Source organism: Sorex fumeus, unplaced genomic scaffold (genome assembly GCF_029834395.1).
Source record: "Sorex fumeus unplaced genomic scaffold, SorFum_2.1 ptg000024l, whole genome shotgun sequence".
Classification (NCBI taxonomy): Eukaryota; Metazoa; Chordata; class Mammalia; order Eulipotyphla; family Soricidae; genus Sorex; species Sorex fumeus.
The window spans coordinates 9,208,546-9,234,402 of NW_026606081.1; the positions used below are offsets into that span (position 1 = coordinate 9,208,546).

The 25,857-nt window shown below is 44.9% G+C and overlaps 1 protein-coding gene and 1 pseudogene across 1 annotated transcript in view; both read left to right on the top strand.

Moving 5' to 3' along the window:
• MTMR7 (myotubularin related protein 7) overlaps nucleotides 1-25,857 on the top strand; it is a 148,272-nt gene that overhangs the window by 69,168 nt on the left and 53,247 nt on the right. Inside the window, exons 4-5 of the mRNA XM_056114016.1 lie at nucleotides 8,585-8,742; nucleotides 12,517-12,645. Of these exons, the coding sequence (XP_055969991.1) occupies nucleotides 8,585-8,742; nucleotides 12,517-12,645 (287 nt within the window). The remainder of the gene's footprint in view (nucleotides 1-8,584; nucleotides 8,743-12,516; nucleotides 12,646-25,857) is intronic.
• On the top strand, nucleotides 17,936-18,034 carry LOC130023872 (uncharacterized; annotated as a pseudogene).

The following is a 25,857-nucleotide window of genomic DNA, read 5'->3' on the forward strand; positions in this document are numbered from 1 at the left end:
AGTGATAGTACAGCAGGCAGGAGGCTTGCCTTGCATGCAGTTGACCTTGATTTAACCCTTACATGTGGCTGACCCTCGTTCGATCCCTGACACCACATAAGGTTATGCCCAGCACTAAATATGCTCCCACGTCAAGGCTGACCAGGAGGCTGAATGAGAGCCAGGAGTAAGCTCTAAGAGCATTGCCAAGTATGGCCCCCAAAACAAGAAACAAAAATAAAAGAGATCAGTGCACAGTTTTGGAAGGCACTTTGGTGTTGGGTATAGGTGTTGGGTATAGGTGTTGGGTATTTGACATTGTTCCTGTCAAATCTATAAACATGTATATTCAAGTATAAATGTTTTCATAGTTTCATAAGTTACTGTGATACTAGCTTTCTTGCATTATGGGGTATAGGATGGACAACAGGACGAACATGAAGGACGTCATAGTGTGAATTTCTAGGTTTAAATAGAGCTTTTGTTCTCTATTTCGTCCTGAAACGCTGCTTTGGCTTTACTTAAAACAACCCATATGAGTTTAGATTTCTCCTCAGGCATGTTGACTATATATTTTCTTCCTTCCAGAGAAACTCTCAAGCCTCTATCTTCTTATCACAGACCCCTAAAAGGTGAGGGGTGAGACCATCAGTGTCCTTTTACTAAAGCCTACTGGGCACACTGGTTTGATGGGTGTGGTGGTAGGATTATGTACCCAGGAAACCACCATTAACAATATTGTAAATCACAGAACCTCAGTCAGAAAAACATAACAAAACAAAAAAATCAACAGCCTTTGGTCATTGGCAGCAAAACACATTTTTATGTTGGATCTGGTGTCTCAGAGCTGTTGAGAAGAGTCATGGTGTATTTACCTTTCTGTTTTAAGACAAAAACGTAACAAAACAGGGATTAATTTTTTCCAAGGCAGACAAGCATTTTCTCTCAGCTCAGATTCTGTCAGGACTAGAGATTTCTCTAGCCTTAGTTTTGTTGTGGTTGCTAAAAAATATTTTATTCTAACACCATAGTTTATCAAGTTGTTCATTGTAGGATGACATTGGTTTGTCCTTCCTCCCTTACCACAAAGAACTCAGGTTTATTACAGTGCTCCTGAGGCACTTAAAATTCCACTCTGTTTATCTGTAAACTCTTCCCTATGCTCTCCTCCCCAACCAGTTAATCAGCTTTTTCCCCTAATCAGACTCTGTTAACTTGTAAGGTCAGATCCTTCTAGGACACTGAACTTGTAAGTTAATATTGCCTTTCTCCTCTCCTTATGTCTTTTGAATAATTTACTTTAAAGCAATGTCCTTTTGTATAGACACAAGAAGACAATTAATATTATGCTTTTGTAATTTAGGATTTAATTGGCTTTGAATATTATTCACTCCTGGGTATCTGTTCTCTTGACTTAAGCCTCAGTTGCCCTTGGTTCCTAACACCCCAGAAGCAGGATCCGGACGAGGGACTGAATGGACCCAGGGCAAGCTGTGAGCTACCCTGGCATCGAAATAGGCAAGGCCAAAGTGCTACAATCCTTAACTATAAGCTAAGGGCTTGATCATAGTCAAATGCTGTCATGATCCAAAAGTAATGACAAGACTAGGAACCTGCTAGGATAGGAAAGACTAACTGGTCTGCACACTGGAGTCTGAGATCGAGATGGCCCTAGGAGAGCAATTCTATAAGCTTAAGGTATTTCTTACTGTATCCATAAAAAATTATTTATATTATGAATGCTTATATGTTTGTTGGACAAGGAGAGGAGAAACACACCCAGGGGATTCCGCTCTAGGGTGGGTCGTCTTGCTGAGAGAGTATCTGTCCTAGAAGTGGCTTTCCCCGAGGTAAAGAACTTTACCCCTATTGATTGTGACCGCACCTATGTGTAATTGTTACCCCAAGCCCTCATGGTTTGGGGATTTAACTAGACTGTAAGAGTGGGCTGGGAAATTGGGATCAGGATGGAGACTCCAGAAGGAAAAGGAGAAAGGGATCAGGATCGAGATTCCAGAAGGAGAAGGAGAAAGGGGATCCAGATTCCAGAGCCAGAAGGAGAATGAAGGGGGATCAAGGAGGAGAATGAAGTAGCATCAGGGAAGAAGAGGCAGGAGGAGAATCAGAGGAGAATGGAGATGGGAATGGAATAAACTGCAACTGACACCAACCAGCCTGGCCCTCGTTTCCTTCCTTCGCCTGCCCATCACCATCGACCTCCCTGGGATCAGGGAATGGCCTGAGACTACCGAACGCGGGAGGCGGGGAGAGATAGAGCTGCTGCCGTTTGTTTGAGTTTACGCGGTTCACAACAGAGTTGTTTCAGGTATTCAGTGTTCTGACACTGATCCCACCACCAGTCTGTCCTTCCCTCCACCAGAGTCTCCAGTTTTCCACCCAACACCAAGCAGGCACAAATAAAACACACACGGTCCTCCTGTTGTTCATCGATTTGCTTGAGCGGGCCCAGTAACGTCTCCATTTTTTGAGACTTGTTGTTACGGTGTTTGGCATATTGAATAGTCACGGGGAGCTTGCTGGGCTCTCCGAGAGGGGCGGAGGAATTGAACCCAGCTTGGCTGGGCTGGCTGTGCACAAGGCAAACACCCTACCCGCACAAATAAAGTTACTTTATATTGCTTATTAAAATACGAATGGAATTATAAAAAAATTGGTAAAGATCAATTTGTGATAATTGTTTATCTCACAGTGGTGTTACTGAAGTCATTATCTGAAGATTTACTGAGCCGGTTGGTGCTGGTTGAACCTTCTATGTTACTGTTTTTCGGCATTGAGCTTGGTGGGTTTCTACACAACTTTTCTATCAGATTTGCTGTCGTCCTGCTGAGCTGACAGTACAGTGAAATTTGGAGGTATTGCTCCTGGAGTTACAGACTTGGACTGATTTGCTGGCTTGGTGGGGTTCAGTCTTGGAGTAGGGCCATTTCTGTACAAAGGGCATTGGGTGTGTCTGAGGGCAATCCTCCTGGCCTCATCCTGAGAAGGTCCCAGAGTTTTTCAGCCCAAACTGGTCTACCTGAGGAGATTCAGTGGCCTTATGCTCTTTTGGAGTTTAGTTGTGGATGTTGTAGTTTTGTTTAAATTGCCTTCTTGCTGATCATTAAAATTTACACTCTGTTTTTCTAAAAGTTTGAGTTAGGAGGGCTAACGGCATTGTTAATGGGAATTACTCAATAATCTGCATATCTTTATTGGTAGTATATGATGATTTTTTAGGATACTTTGTCTTCAGGTGAAGGTTCTCTTAGAATCTGAGTAAGGAGCTTGTTGATATTAACATGACTGAGCTTTGGCTGACAAATTTGTGGATGCTGGAGGTCTTGGAGTTTAACTTCCACCTCCCCCATACTCACTGACTCTTCTTTCAGTGGAAGAACAGAGGCTATCTCGAGATGTTTGGCATCTTAAACAAATTGCGTTTGTGGTTAACATTAAAAGGTAAAGGTAAAGGCCCTCCCGTTGATCGTCGATTTGCTCGAGCGGGCCCAGTAACGTCTCCATTGGAGACTTTGTTGTTACTGTGTCTGGCATCTCGAATACTCTCGGTAGCTTGCCGGGCTCTCCGAGAGGGGCGGAGGAATCGAACTCGGGTCGGCCATGTTGGCCGCGTGTAAGGCGAACGCCCTACCCGCTGTGCTAAAGCCTGAGTCATGAAAATGGTACTTAGAGATGGAAAAGATGTGTCAGTGTGAACCAGCCATCGCCAGAACAGAATCTCTTTTTCTTGCCATCTGATCAATTAGCTAAGTTTTGTAAAAAAGAATTGCAAGTGTCTACTCCAAGTTTATGTATATGTGTAATGCCTGATTGTTGATATTGTGAGTATTCTAAATTTTGTAGTTTAGAGATCTGACATTGAGAGAGACTAAAATACAACATAGTTTATCTCATTATAAATCACAGCCATCTGGCTTCCTTTTCTTTTGTGAAATATGAAAGGATACATGTTTGGCATTTAAAGTAGGATTCTTACCTTTCTTTATCTTTGTTAGATGTACGCTCTCAATAATAATTGCAGGAGCTGGAGCAATAGTATAGAGGGGAGGGAGTTTGCCTTGCACACTGCCAACCCGGGTTCAATCTTTGGCATCCCATATGGTCCCCCAAGCACCGCCAGGAGTAATTCTTCAGTGCAAAGTCAGGAGTAACCCCTGAGCATCACTGGATGTGACCCCAAAAGCAATAATAATAATAATAATTGCAATAAGCTTGAACCCAGATTTTGAACTCAAGCTGGCTGTGTACTTCTGCAGCCCCTGGTGGTGTGCTTCTATGCTGGGCTTCAAAACACACACACACACAGCGAAACATTCGATTATCTGGGCTTAATAGCATCAACAGGCTAAGAAATAAATGGTGCACCTGAAAAAGTCGAGAAGAAAGAAATTTAGTGGTGAGGTTTAGGGGAATTGAACAGGGAGAGAGAACACAGAGTTGAGGAGACAAGGGTGTGTGTAGAAGAACTGCACATGGAGAGCTTAGGAGCCTGCTCTGTGTAACCAGTTTATCTAGTTAAACTCCCACTCCCTCTTGGGTAGCTATGTGACTCTGGGCATGGGACCCACCCCCGCCACCCTCTTTGCCTCAGATTTCTCATCTGTAAAGCAGAGCCCATAATGGTACTGCTAAAAGGGTTATACATTTCGTTGGCAACTTCAGACAAAACTTTTGTTGTATGCATTTAAGACACACCCACAACTACATTATATATTTTAATTTGGATACATAGGTGTAACATACAAAGAGTAAAATAGAAAAGCAAACACAAAATTTAAAATATACGTATTTAATTAGAATCGAATATAAAATAAAGTTCATGAGGGTTCATAAATATAATATAAAATATACGTATTTAATTAGAATCGAATATAAAATAAAGTTCATGAGGGTCAGCTAGGATTTCTTTCTCACCATCACAGTCACAAATCACAAATCATCCTGTTAATCGTCGATTGCCTTGAGCAGGCCCCAGTAACGTCTCCTTCATCCTAGCCCTGAGATTATATTCAAGGCTCTTTAGGAGAATGAGACCCATCATTGTTACTGGTATTTGGCATATTGGGTACGCCACGGGGTGTTTGCCCGACTCTGCCGTGTGGGCAGGTTACATTCGGTAGCCTGCCAGTTTGTCCAAAGTAGGAGTGAGATAATAAGATGTCATAATAAGATGTCTGATTTTCTCACCATAGGAGCTTAGATATGTTCTGGCCAGCAAGGTAGCTACTGGCTGTTGGCTGGGCCATGGAGCCCTGGAAGTGTGACCATCTGAACTAAGATGTGCTAAGTGAACAAATGGAAGATACAAAAAGTAATAGCATTTTGTTACATTTTGTTACATATATATCAGATCATGTGCCTGTACCTTTTTGGTTGTATTGGGATTAATGAAATATGATTAAAATGAATCTCCTTGTTCCTTTTAGTTTTGTATGTGGCTTTCAGGACATTGTAAATGTCATGTGACTTGCTTCTACTTCTCTCTTGACAGTCCCGGCCTAGTGCTTTCTTCGACATGGCAAGACTAGTATAAGAAAACCAAATCCTAAGGGCTGGAGAGATAGTACAGCAGCTAGGGCACTTGTCTGGAATGAGATCAATCCCCAGCATCTCAAATAGCCTCCTGAGTACCGCCTAGGAAAACCAAATTCTAAATCTGATCGGTGTAGGGGGAATTTTGATGTCCATGGGCTAGTCTCATGGGCATGAAAAGCTGTACATAAAGACAAAGATACCTGACAGTTGAGAGAAGTCTATTATCACACACCCTTCTCCTTTCATGACCATGGTGTCTTGTGCTATGAATTGATATTTTAAAGTGAATTCTATAAATATCCCATATGCAACATTATTATGATGCTACTAAAAGTTCAGATATTGAAGCCAGAGAGCTCATACCGTGGGTACAAAACTTGCCTTGCATATGCCTGACCCACATTTAATCCCTGGTGCCATATATTCTTTCTTGAGCATGGCTAGGAGTGATCCCTGAGTGCAGAGCCAGTGTAAGCCCTGGCCACAGCTGGGTGTGTCCCAACAAGAACTCCTCCACTATAAAAAAAATCAGAGAGGGGGGTTGGAGCGATAGCACAGCAGGTAGGGTGTTTGCCTTGCACGCGGCCAAACAGGGTTCGATTCCCAGCACCCCATATGGTCCCCCGAGCATCGCCAGAAGTAATTCCTGAGTGCAGAGCCAGGAGTAACCCCTGAGCATCTCCAGGTGTAACCCAAACAGCAAAAATAAAATAAAATAAAATAAATCAGAGAGTATCAGTGTAGACATTGAGTGTATTTCACAACTTGTTGAACTATTTTTATGGTCTTTTGAAAATATTTGTAAACACAATAAAAAATACTATAAACATCAAAATGTGACAGTGATCCTGGCCTTAAATTCTGGGGATCAATCCCACATTCAGTTTTGATATGTAAATTTCATAGTAAATTTTTTTTGGGGGGTGGCCACATTCAGCACGCTCAGGCATTATTCCTGACTCTACTCTCAGAATTTACTCCTGGTGGGCTCAGGGAACAATATAAGATTCCTGGCATCAAACCCAGGGAGCCCACATATAAGGCAAGCACCACACCCACTGTACTGTCTCTCTGTTGCCTACCATAGTAAATTCTTGATGCCCAATATCTAGAACATTTGGGAGCTGGAGTGATAGCACAGCAGGTAGGGCATTTGCCTTGCACACGGCCGACCCAGGTTCGATTCCCAGCATCCCATATGGTCCCCTGAGCATCGCCAGGAGTAATACCTGAGTGCATGAACCAGGGGTAACCCCTCTGCATTGCTGGGTGTGACCCCAAAAGAAAAAAAAACAAAAAAGCAAAACCATAATATCTAGAACATTCTTAGTTGTTTTTTTTTCTTATTGCTTTTTGGGTCACACACGTTAATGCACAGGGGTTATTCCTGGCTCTGCACTCAGAATTACTTCTGGCGGTGCTTAGAGGACCATGTGGGATGCTGGGAATTGAACCCGGGTCGGCCACATGCAAGGCAAATGCCCTACCTGTGCTGTTGCTCCATGGTTATGTGGCATAGAAAATATATTCACTCTCTAAAACCACATTTTAAAAAAAGGATTAGACAGTGAGGGTCTTGCTTCTAAAAGGAAAAGAAATTCTTTTTTTTTTTATTTATTTATTGAATCACTGTGGGAAAGGTTACAAAGCTTTCAGGTTTATGTCTCAGTCATGCAAATATCAAACACATTTCCCTTTACCAATACTTATTTTTTACCATGAAGAACCCCAATAAAACCCCACCCCCCACCCCTCCCTGTCCCTGTGAGGCAGATGAATTCTAGTTAACACTCTATCTGCTTTGATTAGATTCATTGTTTCAATAAAAGATTCACCACTATTATTTAGAGTTTACCCCCCCCCCCCCCAAATCAGACATGCTGAAAAAGCATTGTGAAGTGATTTGCTTTCTACAGCTGGGTTCAAGAATTAAATGTTGGTTTTGGATTTCTGCTATTTTACCTATTGACCCTGGAAGTATTTCTACTGAAAGTCAGATAGTTAAGAAATTGGTTTCTGTGTTCTGGAGTCGTGGCCGTGCTGGAGAGCCGCTCGTGGGGGCAACTGATGGCCTTGGTAGGGCGTGAAGAGCGGAGCGAAACGCCCCCCTTCCCATGAGGTTTTAGTCGCCCCCACACTCCCGGCTCATACCTGCTGTCCACAAGGCTCCCATGTGGCCGCCATCTTTCTTTCCAGAGAGGAGAGGGCGAATGGGGCAACACCCTTTCCCCCCCGGCAGACTTGATGGCCTGGATCAACGCATAGTCCGTTCACTTTTCTGCTCCAAGCTGCTGGGTTCTGCATTAAGTCCTTGTGCTTCTGGGGCCGTGGCTGTGCTGGAGAGCCGCTCGCGGTGGGGCGACTGGTGACCTCGGTAGGGCGTGAAGGACGGACCAAAACGCCCCCCGACCCATGAGGTTTTAGTTGCCCCCACACTCCCGGCTCATACCTGCTGTCCACAAGGCTCCCATGTGGCCGCCATCTTTCTTTCCAGAGGGAGGAGGGCGGAAGGGAGCAACACCCTTTCCCCTCTGGGCAGAAATGATTGCCTGGATTAACGCATAGTCCTTTCACTTTTCTGCTCCAAGCTGCTGGGTTCTGCATTAAGTCCTTGTGCTTCTGGGGCTGTGGCCATGCTGGAGAGCCGCTCGTGGGGGGCAACTGGTGACCTCGGTAGGGCGTGAAGGACGGACCGGAACGCCCCCCTTCCCATGAGGTTTTAGTCGCCCCCACACCCCCGGCTCATACCTGCTGTCCACAAGGCTCCCATGCGGCCGCCATCCTTCTTTCCAGAGAAGAGAGGGCGAATGGGGCAACACCCTCTCCCCTCCGGCAGACTTGATGGCCTGGATTAACGCATAGTCCGTTCACTAGGAAAAGAAATTCTTACACCAAGAATGGCTGGGTGGTGGTAGGTGATCCTGTCCACAGATCCTAGGTGTGTGTTCTGGGAGGTCGTGAGGTGTGACAGTGATCCAACTGTGGTGGGCTCTAAATTTCTTGAGAAGCTGTGATTCAACTTGATTTGGCTTTATTTTCCCTTTTCTTGCAGTGAAATATGAGGAGCTGTATTGCTTTTCATTCAATCCTAAACTGGATAAAGAAGAAAGAGAACAAGGCTGGACACTGATTGAGCTCAGTGAGGAGTACAAGAGAATGGGCCTCCCTAATTCTTACTGGCAGCTCAGTGATGTGAACCGAGACTACAGAGTGAGTAGAAGCAACTGAGAGAAAGCTGGAGCCTTCACTCCCGAGAACTCACAATTTCTCATAGCCGAGAAAGACTTTAGTCTCATTGATTTCCTAAAGTGGAGTGATAGCACAGTGGGTAGGGCGGGTAGACCGTTTGCCTTGCACGTGACCGACCCGGGTTCGATTCCTCCGTCCCTCTCGGCAAACTACCGAAAGTATCCCACCCGCACAGCAGAGCCTGGCAAGCTCCCCGTGACATATTCGATATGCCAAAAGCAGTAACAACAAGTCTCACAGTGGAGCCGTTACTGGTGCCTGCTTGAACAAATCCTGTTCATAGCAAACAGGAGGACAGTGCTACAGTGCTAGTTTTAGTAGCTTTCTGTCCATTCACTGCCATAGATTCCCAATTCTCCCTTGATTATTGCTTGATGTATTTCCTACTTGCATCTAGCATCTGGAAGCACACGTCTCCACAAGCTCCACTTTCTTCCTCTACAGGAAGGACATGGAAACCCAGAGGTCACAGTAGCTGACATTGTGGCTGGCAGTGGGGGGAGAGCCAGCCAAGACTTTGTTCTCTCCCATCAAGTCTTTTTATAGCCCAGGGTGATTAGTGGGGATGTCTCAGAGATTCGATGGCAGTTTGGCACCAGTTCTTTCTGTACTCACTGAACTCTTGATGGTACACAAGGTCACCAAGTGGCTTCCCCAGAGACCTGCGGAGACATGGTCCACACAGGAAGGGACATGGAGAGGAAGGGAAACGGGAGTGGCAGAATAAATCCCAGCCACCAGTGCTACCCAGCATTCCTTCACTTTCCTTTTCCAGTGCTGTTGACGTTCATGAGAGCAGGATGAATTTTTCCCACCTTGGTGAGGAATTTCCCTATCTGGAAACCGGAGTTAATAGGGCGGAGAGTGAAGACTTTTTTCCAGAGCTTCTTTTTAGTGCTTCCCACGCAATGCTTCTTAGAATGCCAGTAAGCCCTAACCCTTGGAGTCTTCTCTTACAGAGGCAGTGCCCCGGGGAGAGCAGCAGCCCTTGTTGTTTGGTCTGATGTTCTGGAGGGGAGGCCTTGGGACTGGTGCATCCCCATCACTTTGTACTGGATTCTAGTTGAGCAGTGCGCCAACCCTCAAGGTCTGTGTTTCTTGCTGTGAAGTGAGATTGACTTTCCCAACGCTCCTAGAGGGCGGAGGCTGGGGGATGGGCATCTTCTCTGCTCTCATGCAGAAAGAGGAACCTGCAGGGAAAGAGTGCTCAGGGGCTGGGGACACTGAGACTATCAGGGAGAATGAGTTTGAGGTATTTGTCTTTTCTTCACTTCAAAATAGACGAGGTGCACAGGAGTGCTGCCAGCCAAGCAAGCTGGGCATCTCTGGGCCTTGGCAGGCTGTGAGAGAGCCTGGCAGGAGCTCTAGAATCCTTAGCTTCCTCCCTGCTATTTGAAGTGTTTGAATGGCTGGGTCTGGAGTGATAGCACAGCAGGTGGGGTGTTTGCCTTGCATGCAGCCGACCCGGGTTGGATTCCCAACATCTCATATGGTTCCCTGAGCACTGCCAGGAGTAATTCCTGAATGCAGAGCCAGGAGTACCCCCTGATCATTTCCATTGTGACCCAAAAAGCAACAAATTAATTAAAAATAAAAATAAAGCGGTTGAATGGAGTTGAGCTTGTTGAGAACTCATATCCATGACTTCATCTTACTCCATTTGCTTATAAATAACTGCAGTTCCCTCATGTTGTAATGGGGAAGAAAGTAGGTAATCTCCAACTTGCTGAAACTCCACCCGTTTCCTTTTTGAAACTGTTGTTTTAAGAAAATGTTCGAAGTCTGCTGTAATGTCTGCAGGGCTCGCACACCTCAGACAAGCGCGTGTGGTCTGTGCAGCAATGTTCTCTGCAACCGTCTCATGCAGACTCCAGATTTGCATGGACAAGGAGAGGGATTGTCTGGGGACAGTCATTCTGGTACAGGCTGTGCCCTGGGCTCCTGGAATGGGATTTTCCCCCAGTGTGTTAGTGCCAGAGTTAGTGTTAGTGACCCCGTCTTTGGTTTTTGGAAATATTTCCCAGAATGTCTTTGTCACTATGAGGAAACTATGCTTTGGATCCAGGAGTATGTCTTCATGCATCTTTTTTGTCCGTTTGTTTCTGGGCTACACCTGGAAGTACTCAGGACTTACTCCTGGCTGTGCACTCAGAAATTATTCCTGATGGCCCTGGGGGAACATATGTGATGCTGGGGTTCAAACCTGGGTCAACTATGTGAAAGGCAAGCGCCCTGTCCACTGTACTCCAGCCTCATGCCTCTTTTTACCTCTTAAAATTAAAGGAAAGTTGGTCATAGATCTGGTGATTAAAAATGGCAGGGCGAAGCATTGTTAGAGAACAACTGGTCTTTGCTCTTGAGGTTTGGCTCCCACATGTGTAGGTTCACTTCCCTTCAGTTCCATCTTCCAGAGGGGTCAGCCTGAAGGTCGGAGAGATAGAACAGGTATCTGGAAGGTAAGGTACTGGTCTTGCTTGTGGAAGTTTCTGGTTTCATCCTGGAACCACATTTGGGCCCCTAAGCAAGACCACGGGTCCCTCCTGAGCACAGAGTCAGGGATTGAACTTCTCAGCACTGCTGGGCATAAGCCCCAAAGCAAAACAGACAAGCCTAGACCAGTCAGGGTGGGTCGAGATGAGCCTGGGCATGCTGCATTTCCCCTGACACTGACCTTGAGTTCTCTTGAAATGCCTAGGAAGATGCTCATCGTCCAGTTGGTTTGGCGAAGCCCAATTCGCATTTGAGTCTTCCCATTGCCAAAAGTTTGACTGATGCTACAACAGATTCGGTGCCAACCAACTTATCAACTTGTTGCCAGTGCCACCATTACCATTTCTGGCACATGTTCTAGTGCTTCAATGTGGGTGTTCTCAGATTTGATTCATATCGCTCCCAGGGGTAGTGTTTGTTTGATACAGGTTTGAGAGAACAAAAAGCTAAAGTACTCGGTAAAGTTTGGCTTCTCCCAGGTCGTGAATTTGGCAAATCAGAGCTAGGTTCTGAGCTGCTGCTTTCTGACTAAACCACAAGGCCAGGGCAAGGCATTTGTGTGTTTCCCACATGAGAACCACTGCCAACAAGCAGCGAAAGAAAAAGAGTAGACCCTCATTTCTTTCCATTTCCAGAATAAGCTTGTGTGGGAAACAAAGTCAGACCTAGAAATCCACACTAGGTGAAAGCTTTGGAGGAGGCGCCCGAAGGAGCTGGAGCTTGTCTTGTCCCTTGAAGAATGGATGAGACGTGGGAATATCTGGAGGAACATTCCCAGGGAGGGCTGGGGGGCAGGCACGCACATCACGTGCCAGGAACCAAAGGGGTACTGGGAGGAGACTCTAGTGCTTGCATCAGAGGACATCATCTCCCAGTGGCAGGCCACCTTTGAACCAAAACAGCAATGTTCTCAGACTTGGATGCAATTTTATTGCTGGTGCTGTTTGATGACAGACTCCTGGGTTGCTTCCTCATTTCACACAAAGAGCCCTTTGAGAGAAGGGACAGTGTCTGAACTCTGGGTGCTGATGGCTGTCTTCTCCTCCAGCACAGTCTCAGAATTGGTAGCTCAGTGTTCCTTCCAAGTAGCCTGTGGGTGCTGTTCTGTCCATGGGTTAAGGAAAGTTATGTATGCAGCTTCTCAGTGGGATAAAAGGGAACTTCTATTAGACCCTCATCAAAGTAATGCCACTCACACATGGCATTACTTTGTGCCTAAAAACCCCTTTGTGTTTTCTGTGACAGGTTTGTGATTCTTACCCCACGGACCTGTACGTTCCCAAATCAGCCACGGCCCACATCATCGTGGGAAGCTCCAAATTCCGGAGTCGACGGCGCTTTCCGGCCCTTTCTTACTACTATAAAGAGAATCATGTAAGTCTCTAAGGCATGCGTGTGCTGTATACTTTGCTTTCATCTCCTCAAACACATGTTTCCTAATAGTCTTCTGTGTGCATTTCAGTTCTTTAAGGTATGTGGACATGTCTGTGCAGGGCAGTAGACACAGGGCGACCATGGATAGACCCTCTTCTTTTTTTTTTTTTTAATTTTTTATTAGTGAAACACCATGAGGTACAGTTGTAGATTTACAAATTTTTATGCTTGGATTTCGGTCATACCATGATCAAATACCCATCCCTCCACCAGTGCCCATTTTCCACCACCATAGATAATATCCCTCCCCCCCATCCCCCCTGCCACTGTGGCAGGGCATTCCCTTTTGTTCTCTCTCCTTTTGGGTGCCGTGGTCAGCAAAAGAGGCATTGAGTGGCAAACATGTTCAGTCCAGTCTACTTTCAACCTGCATCTCCCCTCCTGGGAGGATCCTCCAGACACCCTCCATTTGGTGCTCCCTTCTCTATCTGAACTGTCCTTTCCCCTAGGATACCCGGCTGGCCTCTAAGCTATGGAGTAATCCTCCTGGTATTGATCTCAGCTATTCTTGGGTATTAATCTCATATTTTGTTATTTTATATCCCCCAGATGAATGCAATCTTTCTATGGGATAGACCCTCTTCTAATGTAGAAATGGATTTTGTATTTAGATGATAGTAAACTAGCAGTGTCAATTCAGAAAATACCTTAATCATCCAGATGAGTGCTTGTCTTTTCTAAGCAAGCGCTTGGGAGGGTCCGTGCTTATCTGCAGTGTTGTGTCCTCTGCCTAAGAAATGTTGAGTGGCTTTAGTTGAGTTTTCGATGTCAAGGATCAAACCCAGAACCTCATACTCTGAGGCATGTGCTTCACAGTGAGCTACACCCCTGTCCCTGGAGAGTGGGTTTTAAGAAATATGTATGACTTGTAAAAGCTAAAATTAGATTTTTTTGTAGATATTTTAGAGGCTGTCAGTAACAGTGATTTAATGGGCTAGTTTTACTTTCTCTCACATTAAACCCCCAAAGGTGGTAGGCCAGGCCTCAACTCTGTACTTTTGTGAGTGCTCAGGGAGCTGCATCCCTTCATCTTTCTGGTCTGGCATCTTGGGACTCGTGTGGCCCCCTCATGTGGTTTCAGATACACTTTTACCATTAGCCTCACCTCCACATAGAAGCAGGTGGAGAAGCGGCCTGTGATGAGCTCACATTTTGGAGATGGATTCTCAGAAACGCCATATGACACTTCCACTCACATTGGCCAGAGCTAGGATTGAAAACGAGGTCTTGGGGTCAGACATGCGGTACTGGGGTAAGGTGCTCCCTGCATTCAGCCAGTCTCAATTCCATTCCCAGCACTGGTCCACCAGCACTACGAGGAGTGATCCCTGGCCACGAGCACCACCAGGTATGACCCCAACTTCCTCCCTGACCCCCACACAAAGAATAGAAGACACAGTCATATGTGTAGTCATGTAAATATGTAAAAGTTGAGGCTTCATTTTTTTTTTTTTGGTAGAAGACATAACAAAGGCAAGAATACTTTCTGCCACTTCAAAGATTATATGGCTGATCGAAAAAGTTTGGCTTTAAGGTGGATTCAAAGCCAAAATATGACTAGAAATAATGAAGACAGATGCATATGTATGTTCATATGTGTCCTTAGAGATGAGGGCAGGGTGGAACTTCTACCTGAGTTGGAAAGGATGCTTCCAGAAATACTTGGGGCAATGACAACTTTACCAAAGTAAGCGTATAGCCTCCTCTGTTGCTACTTCAAAGGAAATGGGTGATGTAAGTCCTATTACTTGACAGGATATAAATTATCTTTATTTTTAATTACACTCATGGTTCTATAGTCATTTTGTAGCTCTGAAATGGAGTCTGAAGAAGACAATGGTTTTTATTACTGTTCTGAATGTCTTGATTACAAATACCTATAGAACTGTAACAGACAAACAAAGAAGTGTCTTTAAAAAATAAAAAAAGGTAGGGATGTACAGGTCCATGATTTTGTGGTGAAAATTGGGATGTCAATAACATTTATTTTGTGACACCTGTTGAAATCAGTAGCACTGTAGTACTGTCCTCCCGTTGTCCATCGGTTTGCTCAAGTGGGCTTAATGTCTGCATTGTGAGACTTGTTACTGTTTTTGGCATCTCGAATACGCCATGGGGAAGCTTGCCAGGTTCTGCTGTGCAGGCAGGATACTCTTGGTAGCTTGCCAGGCTCTCTGAGAGGGATGGAGGAATCGAACCCAGAACCCAGGTCGGCCTTGTGCAAGGCCAGTGTGCTATCGGAAAATGAATTTCCCTCATTGCTTCAGAGGTCGAGATGGGCAGAGTATATAAGCAGTAAGCAGATACTGGGCTTCTTTTTCCTCCTGTTCATTATTCTTAAGAAAAGGGATTTTTTGAGGGGTCAGTAATGAACAGTAAAAGGCCTGGGGAGTGTAGTATCTGAGATTCTGATAGAGTTACTGGATTTTGGACCACAGGTCATGTTTCCTCAGCCTGGCAGACTCTCATCTTCCCGTTCCTGCACAAGGGTGCTTATCCTCATTTGTTCTCTGGGTCTGAAAATACACAAATAGCAATCAGCTGTCATTTAAAGAGTCGATTTACTTTTTTAAAAACTTTAATGCAAATAAGACTTAAAGTTTTAGCTTTTCTTCTAAGGCATAAAATACCAATGCGCTTCTCTGAATAGCTCTGAGATCTGGTTACCCAAGGGAAATGCTGAGTGTATGCACATCCATGCCCACTTGCCCTCCCCCGTGAACTGAAATCTCTACAGCAGGTAGGATCATGATTAGATTTGGTTTTATAACATCATTTAGGTTTTCATATTTTATGAAATGCACCGAATGTCACTGGAGAGTTTTATAAAATAGAATAAATATTATTATTAAAGATGGAATTCTGTGGGTAAGTGAATAATGACGGAGTTGGAAAGATATGGATTAGAGCACTTGCTTTGCACTCAGGAGTACCAGGGTTGATTTCTGGCCCCACATCTACCCTGATCATTGCTAGGAACAATTCCTGGGCACTGATGGGTGTGTCTGAAAAACAGCAAAACAAAACAAAACAAAACAAAACAAAACTACTCACGAAATATCCCAGCAGTGCTCCAGAGATAGCACAGGGGGTTAAGGCATTTGCCTTACAAGCAGCCAACCCTGGTTCAATTCCTGGTACCTCATTGTCCTCTGAGCACCACTGAGAGGAATCCTTATCACAGAGTTGGAAATAGGCCCTGAGCTCTGCTGGGTGAGACTGACCCCCTCCCGCTGCCCCCTCCCATACATTTCTATCCTGGTAGAACTTAAACTTGTGACTAAGAAGATCATAATTTTAAAATTCATACATTGTTCTCCATGTAATTTCTGAGAAATTAATTTTCCTGGTTTTGAGGCCACATTTTGTGCTCAGGGCTTACTCCTGGCTCTAAGCTCAGGGATTGCTCATGGAGGGATTTGGGGGGCCATATGTGGTAATGGAGATGGCTGCATGCAAGATCCATGCCTTGGCCATTGCCATCTCCCCCCCCCCCCCATCCTCACATGCCTTTTTATAACCAAAGGGACACTTAAGATGTTGATGATAAAATGACATGGAAAATATTGAGTAGTGGAAATTGGAGATTAAATTAAGAAAAGCCTCAGATGCACATCATTTTATGAGCCTGAGATCCTGTCAAAGTTTCATGGATAGAAATTTTCCTGTTGGAGACACACAAACAAATCTGAGGAACCAAGCAGCTCACTGCAGAGATGCCTCTGGACTTTGTGATAGGCTACTTTCACTGGGCTACTCCAGACAGGAGCAGGTGCTGTACCTCCGCCTGCCCCCTAGGAAAAGCCCAAGTACACAGGAGCAATAACAGCAAACAGCAGGCCTCATGGGGACAGGGGAGGAGCTGGTCCTTCTCATGCCCCCATCCAGATGGGACCCTGAGATGACGCCCACGAACTGCCTCTGGCTGCTATTTAAACTCCTTAACGGTCTTGATCCAGAGACACAAAACTGAATCTCAGAACTGAGCAGTTCACTGTAGAGATCTCTCCAGAACCTAGTTATTAAAATTTTAGAATTCTGTGAGTGCACAGCCATGAGAGCAGCCATACAACATCATATGCTATTCATAACAAGCAATACAAAATAAATTGTCTAGCATTACCTTTTCAGCAGGATTGAGTGGTGGCAGGAAAATTCCAAATAATAATGGTGGGACTGGTGTCAAAAATGTTGAATGTAAGCCAAGGTGAGAGTGTTATGGAAATTGTTTGCCACGCAGGCAGGGCAATGGGAGGGGATACTGGGGATTTTGGTGGTGGAAAATGTGCACTGGTGAAGGGATGGGTACTTGATCATTGTATGACTGAAACTCAAACATGAAAGCTTTGTAACTGTATCTCACAGTGAAGAAGGAAGGAAGGGAAGGAGGGGAAGGAAGGAAGGGAAGGAGGGAGGGAGGGAGAGAAGGAGAAATGCCCCTGCTGACAGTAGACAATTATCTTGGACTAGATTTAATCAGGCATGGTGTCAGCATCACTTCCTCTTACCCATTGGTGAGTTTGGGATTCCTGCATAGAGCCACTGAGAACATGTGGCCCGTGCAGATGTGTTGACAGCAGCCGATGACCACTGCCCAGGGGAGGATAGCAGTGCCTGTCATACAGGGCCTCCTGAGCCACACAGTCACCATGGGCACTGGCCAGGCGTGGCCCCAAATAGAGAACAATAAAGCAGCCGTGTCTAGAGAGATGGTCCACATGGTGAACAGAGCACATGACTGCCATATGGAGGCCCTGAGTTGGACTCTTCTGTCCTTAGCACCACAGGTACAGCCCTGGTAGCCTCTGAGCCCTACCAGCTCCCCTCCTCACTGCCTGTGGAACCCCTCCCCCCAAAGAAGTATAGAATATTAAAAAGATTTTTAAGATTTTTCTAATAAAGCTGATTTAGTTTATTCTGCACCTTTCCTAGTAGAACTCTGTGCTTAGTCCTTCTCTCCAACAGTTGGAGTACTGTAGTGGACTAGGGGTGTGGCCATTCTTTGATAGATCCTCCCCAGTCCTGAGTATGAGGCAGTGATAAAGCGTGTGCTGTGTGCGTGACATCTGGCTTCAGTCCCTGGCAACAACAACAACAACAAAATGAAAAAAATTTTTCTTTTGCCCACTTTTGCTAGAATCTGGATATTTTGTTGAAAATGGTCCTTAATAAGTATTCCTTTTCCTCCCTAGGTGTTTTCATTTTTGTTCAGTTAAAGTCACCATGCAGTGCTTGCTTCGGCAGCCTGTATACTGGAATGATGAAGAGAAGATTAGCATAGCCTCCGTACAAGGATGACGTGCACATTCATGTATTGTGTCATATTTTTAGGAGTAGGAGAAAAGAAGAAAAAGGAAAGGCAGTAAAGTCACTGTTCATTCTGACAATATTTAAGTTTCGGGTGTGCCTCCTTGAAAATTGATGTGGGCTTACCCACATTCAGTTCTTTCCTGAAAGTCCAGACCTGTCCTTCACCAGACAAGTCTAAGATAGATGCCACTGGATGCCAGGTCAGTCTTGCATGGCGATTTAATTTGTCCCTAGAGCAAGTCTGAGATATAGCAGGTCCCCTTACTCTCTCTCTTCCTCAGAGATGGCAGGCCCAAAGCAGTGGGACTCCAGACCAAACACTGCCCAAGCCGTCTTCAGGGATTTGATTTTGGTCCATTGGGTGAAGATTGATTTTTTTTTTTTTTTGCTTTTTGGGTCACACCCGGCGATGCTCAGGGGTTACTCCTGGCTCATGCACTCAGGAATTGCTCCTGGCGGTGCTCAGGGGACCATATGGGGTGCTGGGAATCGAACCTGTGTCGGTCACATTGACTGCGTGCAAGGCAAACGCCCTACCCGCTGTGCTCTCACTCCAGCCCCGAAGATTGATTTTTGTCTCCAGCCCCAGAGTGGTCCTTGCATCATTCGCTCCTGGACCTCCCCTGCCCTTGTTTCCTCATCCATGTTCAGACGCCCTCTCGTTACTCCTCCACTCTGCTCTTCCACTTCTACTGCCCGTACTCAAGAAGGAATCCCGGAGTGGCCGGGCCTTTCTCCCCACCTCCCTCAGCCCAATCTCTCCTGAGTCCTGGCCTGGTTGCAGGCTGGAGGTGCTCGCAAACCTGCCTGGCCCTGTCAGTTATTCTGGTGTGGAAGCAGCACTGAGTTTGTTATAATCTACATTTTTATGATGTTCGGTCGTGCCAGACCTCATTCTTAGCTGCAGGATGGCAGTTACGAGACTCATTCTCAGTCTTTCAGGGCAGGAGAAACTTCCCGTTTTCTGAACAATCCTCACTGAGCTGTCATGACTTGGGCTTTGAGGAAGGAAAGCTTTCTAGGACTCAGGGCTGGAGTGCCTCTTCTCAGATGGAGTCCTGCAATGAAGCTCCAGGATGATCTTTCCCCTCCCTCCCTCCCTCCCTCCCTCCCTCCCTCCCTCCCTCCCTCCCTCCCTCCCTCCCTCCCTCCCGAATCACCATAAGATACAGTTACAAAACTTTTATGTTAGAGTTTCAGTCATACAATGATCGAACACCCATCCCTCCATCAGTCCACATTCTCCACCACCAATGTCCCCAGTATTACCCCCGTTTCCAGCCCTCCCCCTGCCTGAATGGCAGGCAGTTTCCCCCATACTCTCTCTCTACTTTTGGGCATTATGGTTTGCAATATAGATGCTGAGAGGCTATCACTTTTGGTTCTTTATCTACTTTCAGTACACATCTGCCATCCCGAACGATCCCTTCAACCACCATTGACTTAGTGTTCCCTTCTCTATTTCAGCTGCCTTTTCTCCCAGTTCATGAGACAGGCTTCCAACAATGGAGGAGTATTCCTGGCCCTTGTGTCTACTGTCTTTGGGTATCAGTCTCATATTACATTATTTTATATTTCACAAATGAGTGCAGTCATTCTATGTCTGTTTCTCTCTTTCTGACCCATTACATTTAGCATGATACTCTTCATGGTCATCCACTTATAAGCAAATTTCATAACTTCACCTTTCCTAACAGCTGCATAGTATTTCCAGGATGGTTTTCACAGAACGCTGGGTTTGCCAGAAGGAAAGGAGGCATTCCTTGGGGACCCCCACTGCTTCCAAACTCTTGTGCCTTAGGCTCATGCCTCAATGGAGAAGATTCTTTGAAAGCACCATTGCTGTGTTATATTTCAGTGGTTTGAGGTTAATTTCAGTACTGAAGTAAAATCACATCCACAGAAAGTACTTTGTTGAGAAGCCTGTGTTTTGCAGTGTGTCTATACTCACCTGCTCATGACTAAGGAAATGTTTCTTGTGTCATCTGTCTTGTCATACAACACAATGGACTTTGCTGGTATTGCAGGGTGGGAGAATTGCAAGGAAAGACCTTGTTCCTACCCTGCCTGGTCAGTCAAGGTATCTGTCCGCTGTCCATGTGTCAGACATGGTGGCAGCCTGGGCTACCTCATGGTACAAGTTCACCATTCACAATAGAAGTGCTTCTGGGTATTTGTGGGGTTTGTTGTTTTGGGGTTGCGTGCAAGGCAAACGCCCTATCGCTGTGCTATCGCTCTAGCCAGGGGTTACTCCTGGCTCATGCACTCGGGGGTTGCTCCTGGCGGTGCTCGGGGGACCATATGGGATGCTGGGAATCGAACCTGTGTCGGTCATGTTGGCTGCGTGCGGGGCGAACACCCTACCCGCTGTGCTATCGCTCCAGCCCAGACCCACTCTCTTTTTCTATTTATTTTTATTTTTTTATTTTATAAAGTAGTTCACAATATTTGATGACATTTAATACTCAAACACCAATCCCACCACCATGACACCTTCCCACCACCACAGTTCATATGTTTCCATCCTGAACCCGAACCCCTGCCCCAAAGCAGAACCGAAATACCTTGCCCCTCTCGGAGAGCCTGGCAAGCTACCGAGAGTATCTCGCCCACATGGCAAAGGCTGGCAAGCTACCTGTGACGTATTCGATATGCCAAACACAGGAACAACAAAGTCTCACAATGGAGACGTTACTGGACCCGCTTGAGCAAATCGATGAACAACGGGAGGACAGTGACAGTGACAGTGACAGTTGTTTTGGGGCAAACCAGGCAATGCTCTGTGACTGCTCCCGCCTCTGTTCTTGGCATCCACTCTTGGCGGTGCTCAGGGATCTTGTGGTATTAGGGGTGGCACCCAGGAATCCTGCATATAAAATATGTACTCAAATCTGTTCCTTTGGTCTGCAGGTTTATTTCTAGCCCAATACCATGCTGTTTTAATTACTACTGCTTTGTAGTAGAGTTTGAAGTTGGAGAAGATGATGCCACCCATCTTCATTTTCCCAAGATTGCTTTAGCTATTAATGGGGGTTATTCTTCCATATGAATTTCAGGAGTGTTTTGTCTATTTCTTTGAAAAATATCATGGGTATCCTGATTGGGACCACATTAAATTTGTATAGTGCTTTTTGCAGTATTGCCATTTTGATAATATTAATCCTCCCTATCCATGAGCAGGGGATGTGTCTTCACTTCCTGGTGTCCTCTTTTATTTATTGAAGAAGTCTTTTGTAATTTTCCTTGTATGGGTCCTTCACCACTTTGGTTAGGCTGATTCCAAGGTACTTGATTTTCTGAGGTACTATTGTGAAATGCACTGTCTGTCTGCCTGCACTGTCCTACCATTATTCATCGATTTCCTCGAGTGAGCCCAGTAACGCCTCCATTGTGAGACTTGTTGTTACTGTGTTTGGCATATTGAATACATCACGGGTAGCTTGCCAGGCTTTGCCATGTGGGCGAGGTACTCTCAGTAGCTTGCTGGGCTCTCTGAGAGGGGCGGAGGAATCGAACCTGAGCCGACAGGGTAGGCCGCGTGTGAGGCAAACGCCTTACCCACTGTGCTATCGCTCCAGCCCAATACAAACATAGCAAAGATTAAAGAGGTCAGCAAGAGCTGAGGATATGGTTCAAATGATAGAAGGCACATCTTACATGTGTGACGGCACACCTTACTTGTATGAGGGCATTCCTTACATAAGTGAGGGAATATATTACATATGAGGGCACATCTTACGTATGTGAGGACATGCATTACATGTGTGAAGGCATGACTTAAATGTTTGAGGGCACATCTTACATGTGTGAGGGCATGCCTTACATGTGAGGGCATGCCTTACATGTGTGAGGTCCTGGTTCAATCCCCAACACTACATTATGTTCTGTAGAGTGAGGAACTCAAACCAACCAAGAAAATTGCAACCCCCCAAGGCCCCCAAACAACAAACACCTCATTAAATTCATTGCTCTATTGACTTGTACTCATTAAATAGCTTAATCAAGAAGTACAAAACTTGTTAGGAGTTTTGGAAAATGCTCTAGAGTAAGCCCAGAGCACAGCCCCAGAACAAAACAAAACAAAGCAGAATACAAATATGGATATAACTTTCCCTGAGTTAGCCATCCTACAGAAAGAGATAACCCTTACTTAGCTACTTAGCTTATCCACATTTTTTTAAGTAAACCTGTATCTTGGTTCCCACTATTGAAAATTACATTTAAAGAGAACTTAAAAATATGTTTGGAACTCACATATATGAACATGAAAATAAAAATAGGCTGTACATAGAAATATAAAGTAAAACACAGGAAAATGATAGGATTGACACTGAATTAATTTTGTTTTGTTCTGGGGCCAAACCTGGCAATGTTCAGGAATTACTGTTGTGAACGGGATTGTTTTTTTAATGTCTCTTTCTTCTCTTTCGTTATCTGTATGTAAGAAAGCCATGGACTTTTGGGTGTTGATTTTGTAGCCTACCACTTTGCTATATTGACCTATTGTTTCTACGTGTTTTTCTGTAGAGTCTTTAGGGTTTTCTAAGTACAGTATCATACCATCTGCAAATAATGATAGCTTGACCTCTTCCTTTCCTATCTTTATTCCCTTGATATCTTTTTCTTGCCTAACTGCTATGGCCAGGACTTCCAGTACTATATTGAACAGGAGTAGCGAAAGTGGGCAGCCTTGTCTTGTGCCCAGTCTTAGAGGGAAGGCTTTTAGTTTTTCCCCATTGAGAATTATACTTGCTGTGGGATTATGGTAGATGGCTTAGACTATATTGAGGAAAGTTCCTTTGATGCCCATTTTGCTGAGAGTTTTCATCATAAACGGGTGCTGGATGTTGTCAAATGCTTTCTCTGCATCTATTGATATGATCATATGGTTTTTTTCATTTATTGGTATGATGAATTATGTTGATTGACTTGCGAATGTTAAACCATCTGTCACAGATCTCCAAATATATGGCCACTTAATCTTTGACAAAGGAGCAAGAAATGTGAAGTGGAACAAGACAAGCCTCTTCAACAAGTGGTGCTGGGAAAACTGGATAGCTACCTGCAAAAAAAAAGAACTCTGACCTCTGTCTAATGCCAGGCACAAAAGTCAGATCAAAGTGGATTAAAGAGAGGGTATGGCGCCACCAGCAGGTCAGTCCGTACCTGTGAGGTGAGTGCATCAGCAGTCTCATGGCACCTTCAGAATTCCAGATACCCCCAAATTGCTGCTGTGCCTTTGACTAGACCCCAAAAACTTGGGGCAAAGTTTACCAAGAAAGTAAATGGCCAAAAGTTAGGTATGTGGGTATGTGGGAGACACACCCACAAACCACCTCCGGCTCAACTATATAATTGGAGGCATGGCCTCTCTGGTTCCTCATTGAACTGCTTAATGGCCATGATCCCAGAGACTCAGAAACAAATCTCGAAATCCAACGGCTTTTGGCAGAAATACGTCTGTACCCTACAGTAGGTTACCGGTGCTGGGCCAACTCAGGTGGGAATAGGTTTCATGCCTTAGCCTGTTCCCTGTGGCAGCCCGGTGGCTGCCATCCTCCAGAGGCCAGTGCACAGTCAGGTTTGGGCCCACAGTGATGAGACATGTGGGGCCTCACAGGATGGGGGTGGAGCTGGCCCTTTCCTCCCCATCCCAAAGAGACTCCAAGTCGCTGCCCACAAATGGCCCCTCTGGCTCCTGATCAAGCTGCTTAATGGCCATGATCCCAGAGACTCAGGAACAAATCTCGGAACTCAGCAGGTTTTGGCAGAAATCCCTCCAGATTTAAGTATTAAAATTTCAAAATTTCAAAATCGTGTGGCCACTACTGCAGCCACGTGACATCATATGTTATTCTTAACCAGCAATAGAAAACAAATTGTCTACTGTTGCCTTTTCAGCAGATCTGAGTGTTGGGGTAAAATCCCTAATAATAATGGTAGGTCTGGTGTCAAAATATTGACTGTGATCAAAGTATAGAGAGAGTAATGTGGAAATCATCTGCCCCACAGGTAGGTGTGGGAGGGTGTGGGATGGGAGTATTACTGGGGTTTTTGGTGGTGGAGAATGGGCACTGGTGAAGGTACAGGTGTTTCATTATATGACCGAGACTTAAACCTGAAAGCTTTGTAACTGCTCTCATGGTGATTCAATAAATAAAATTATAAAAAATGAAAAAAAAAGTAAGGTGGAGTTCATGCCCAATTCAATCAGCTAATCAGTGGCTGAAGAAGTAGCAGTACTCCTACATAAAAAAAAGTGGATTAAAGACCTCAATATCAGATATAAGGTACATAGAGGAAAATGTAGGCAGAACCCTCCATGACATTGAAGCTAAAAGCATCTTTAAGGATGAAACAGCAGTGACCATGCAAGTGGAAGCAAACATAAACAAATGGGACTACATCAAGGTAAGAAGCTTCTGCACTTAAAAGAAACAGTGACCAAAATACAGAAAGAGCCCACAGAATGGGAAAGAATATTTACCCAATACCCATACAAGACACTAGTAGAATTGTACAAGAAAAAAACCTCCAACCTCATCAAAAAATCAGGAGAAGAAATGAACAGAAGTTTCCTCAAAAAAGAAATACAAATGGCCAAAAGTCACATAAAAAAATGCTCCACATCACTAGCCATCAGGGAGATGCAAATCAGAACAACAATGAGAGATCATCTCACACCACAGAAACTGGAACGCATTCAAAGAACAAAAGCAAGCAGTGCTGGTGTGGATGTTGGGAAAAGGAGACGCTTTTTCACTGCTGGTGGGAATGCCGACTACTCCAGCCTTTCTGGAAAGCAATATGGACAGTCCTTCAAAAACTAGAAATTGAGCTTCCATATGACCCCGCAGTACAACTTCTGGGAATATATCCTGAGGATGCAAAAAACCACAGTAGAAATGACATCTGTATCTATATGTTCATTGCAGCACTGTTCACAATAGCCAAAATCTGGAAACAACCCAGGTGCCCTAGAACAGATGACTGGCTAAAGAAACTTTGGTACATCTCTACAATGGAATACTATGCAGCTGTTAGGAAAGATGAAGTCATGAAATTTGCTTATAAGTGGATAGACTTGGAGAGTATCATGCTAAGTGAAATGAGTAAGAAAGAGAGGGACAGACATAGAAGGACTGCACTCATTTGTGGAGTATAGAATAACATAACATGAGGCTGACACTCAAGGACAGTAGATACAAGGGCCAGGAGGATTGCCCCATAGCTTGAAGCCTGCCTCATGAGTGGAGAGGAGAAGGCAGATGAAACAGAGAAGGGATCACTAAGAAAATGATGGCTGGAGGAATCAAGCGGGATGGGAGATGTGTGCCGAAAGTTGATAATGGACCATACATTATGACCTCTCAGTGTCTGCATTGCAAACCATAATGCCCCAAAGTAGAGAGAGAGTATGGGGAATATTGTCTGCCATGGAGGCGGGGGGAGGGTGAGGAAGGGGGTTATACTTGGGATATTGGTGGTGGGGAATGTGCACTGGTGGAGGGATGGGTATTTGATCATTGTGTGATTGTAACCCGAACATGAAAGCTTGTAACTTTCTCACAGCGATTCAATAAAATTAAAAAACAAAAAAACATGAAAAACCAAAATATGTACTCAGCTCTTTAAGCTGTCTTTCTGGCCTAGGTTTTTAAATTTTTTGATATTTCTAAGTGAGCTGGTAAAAAAAAAACATAAAAAAATATAAAAAATAGTTTTTTTGTTGTTGTTGTTCATTTGCTTGTTTTTGGGCCACACTGGCAGTGCTTTTGGGTTACTCCTTGCTCTGTACTTCGGAATTACTCCAGGGAGTCCTTGGGGGACTATATATGATGT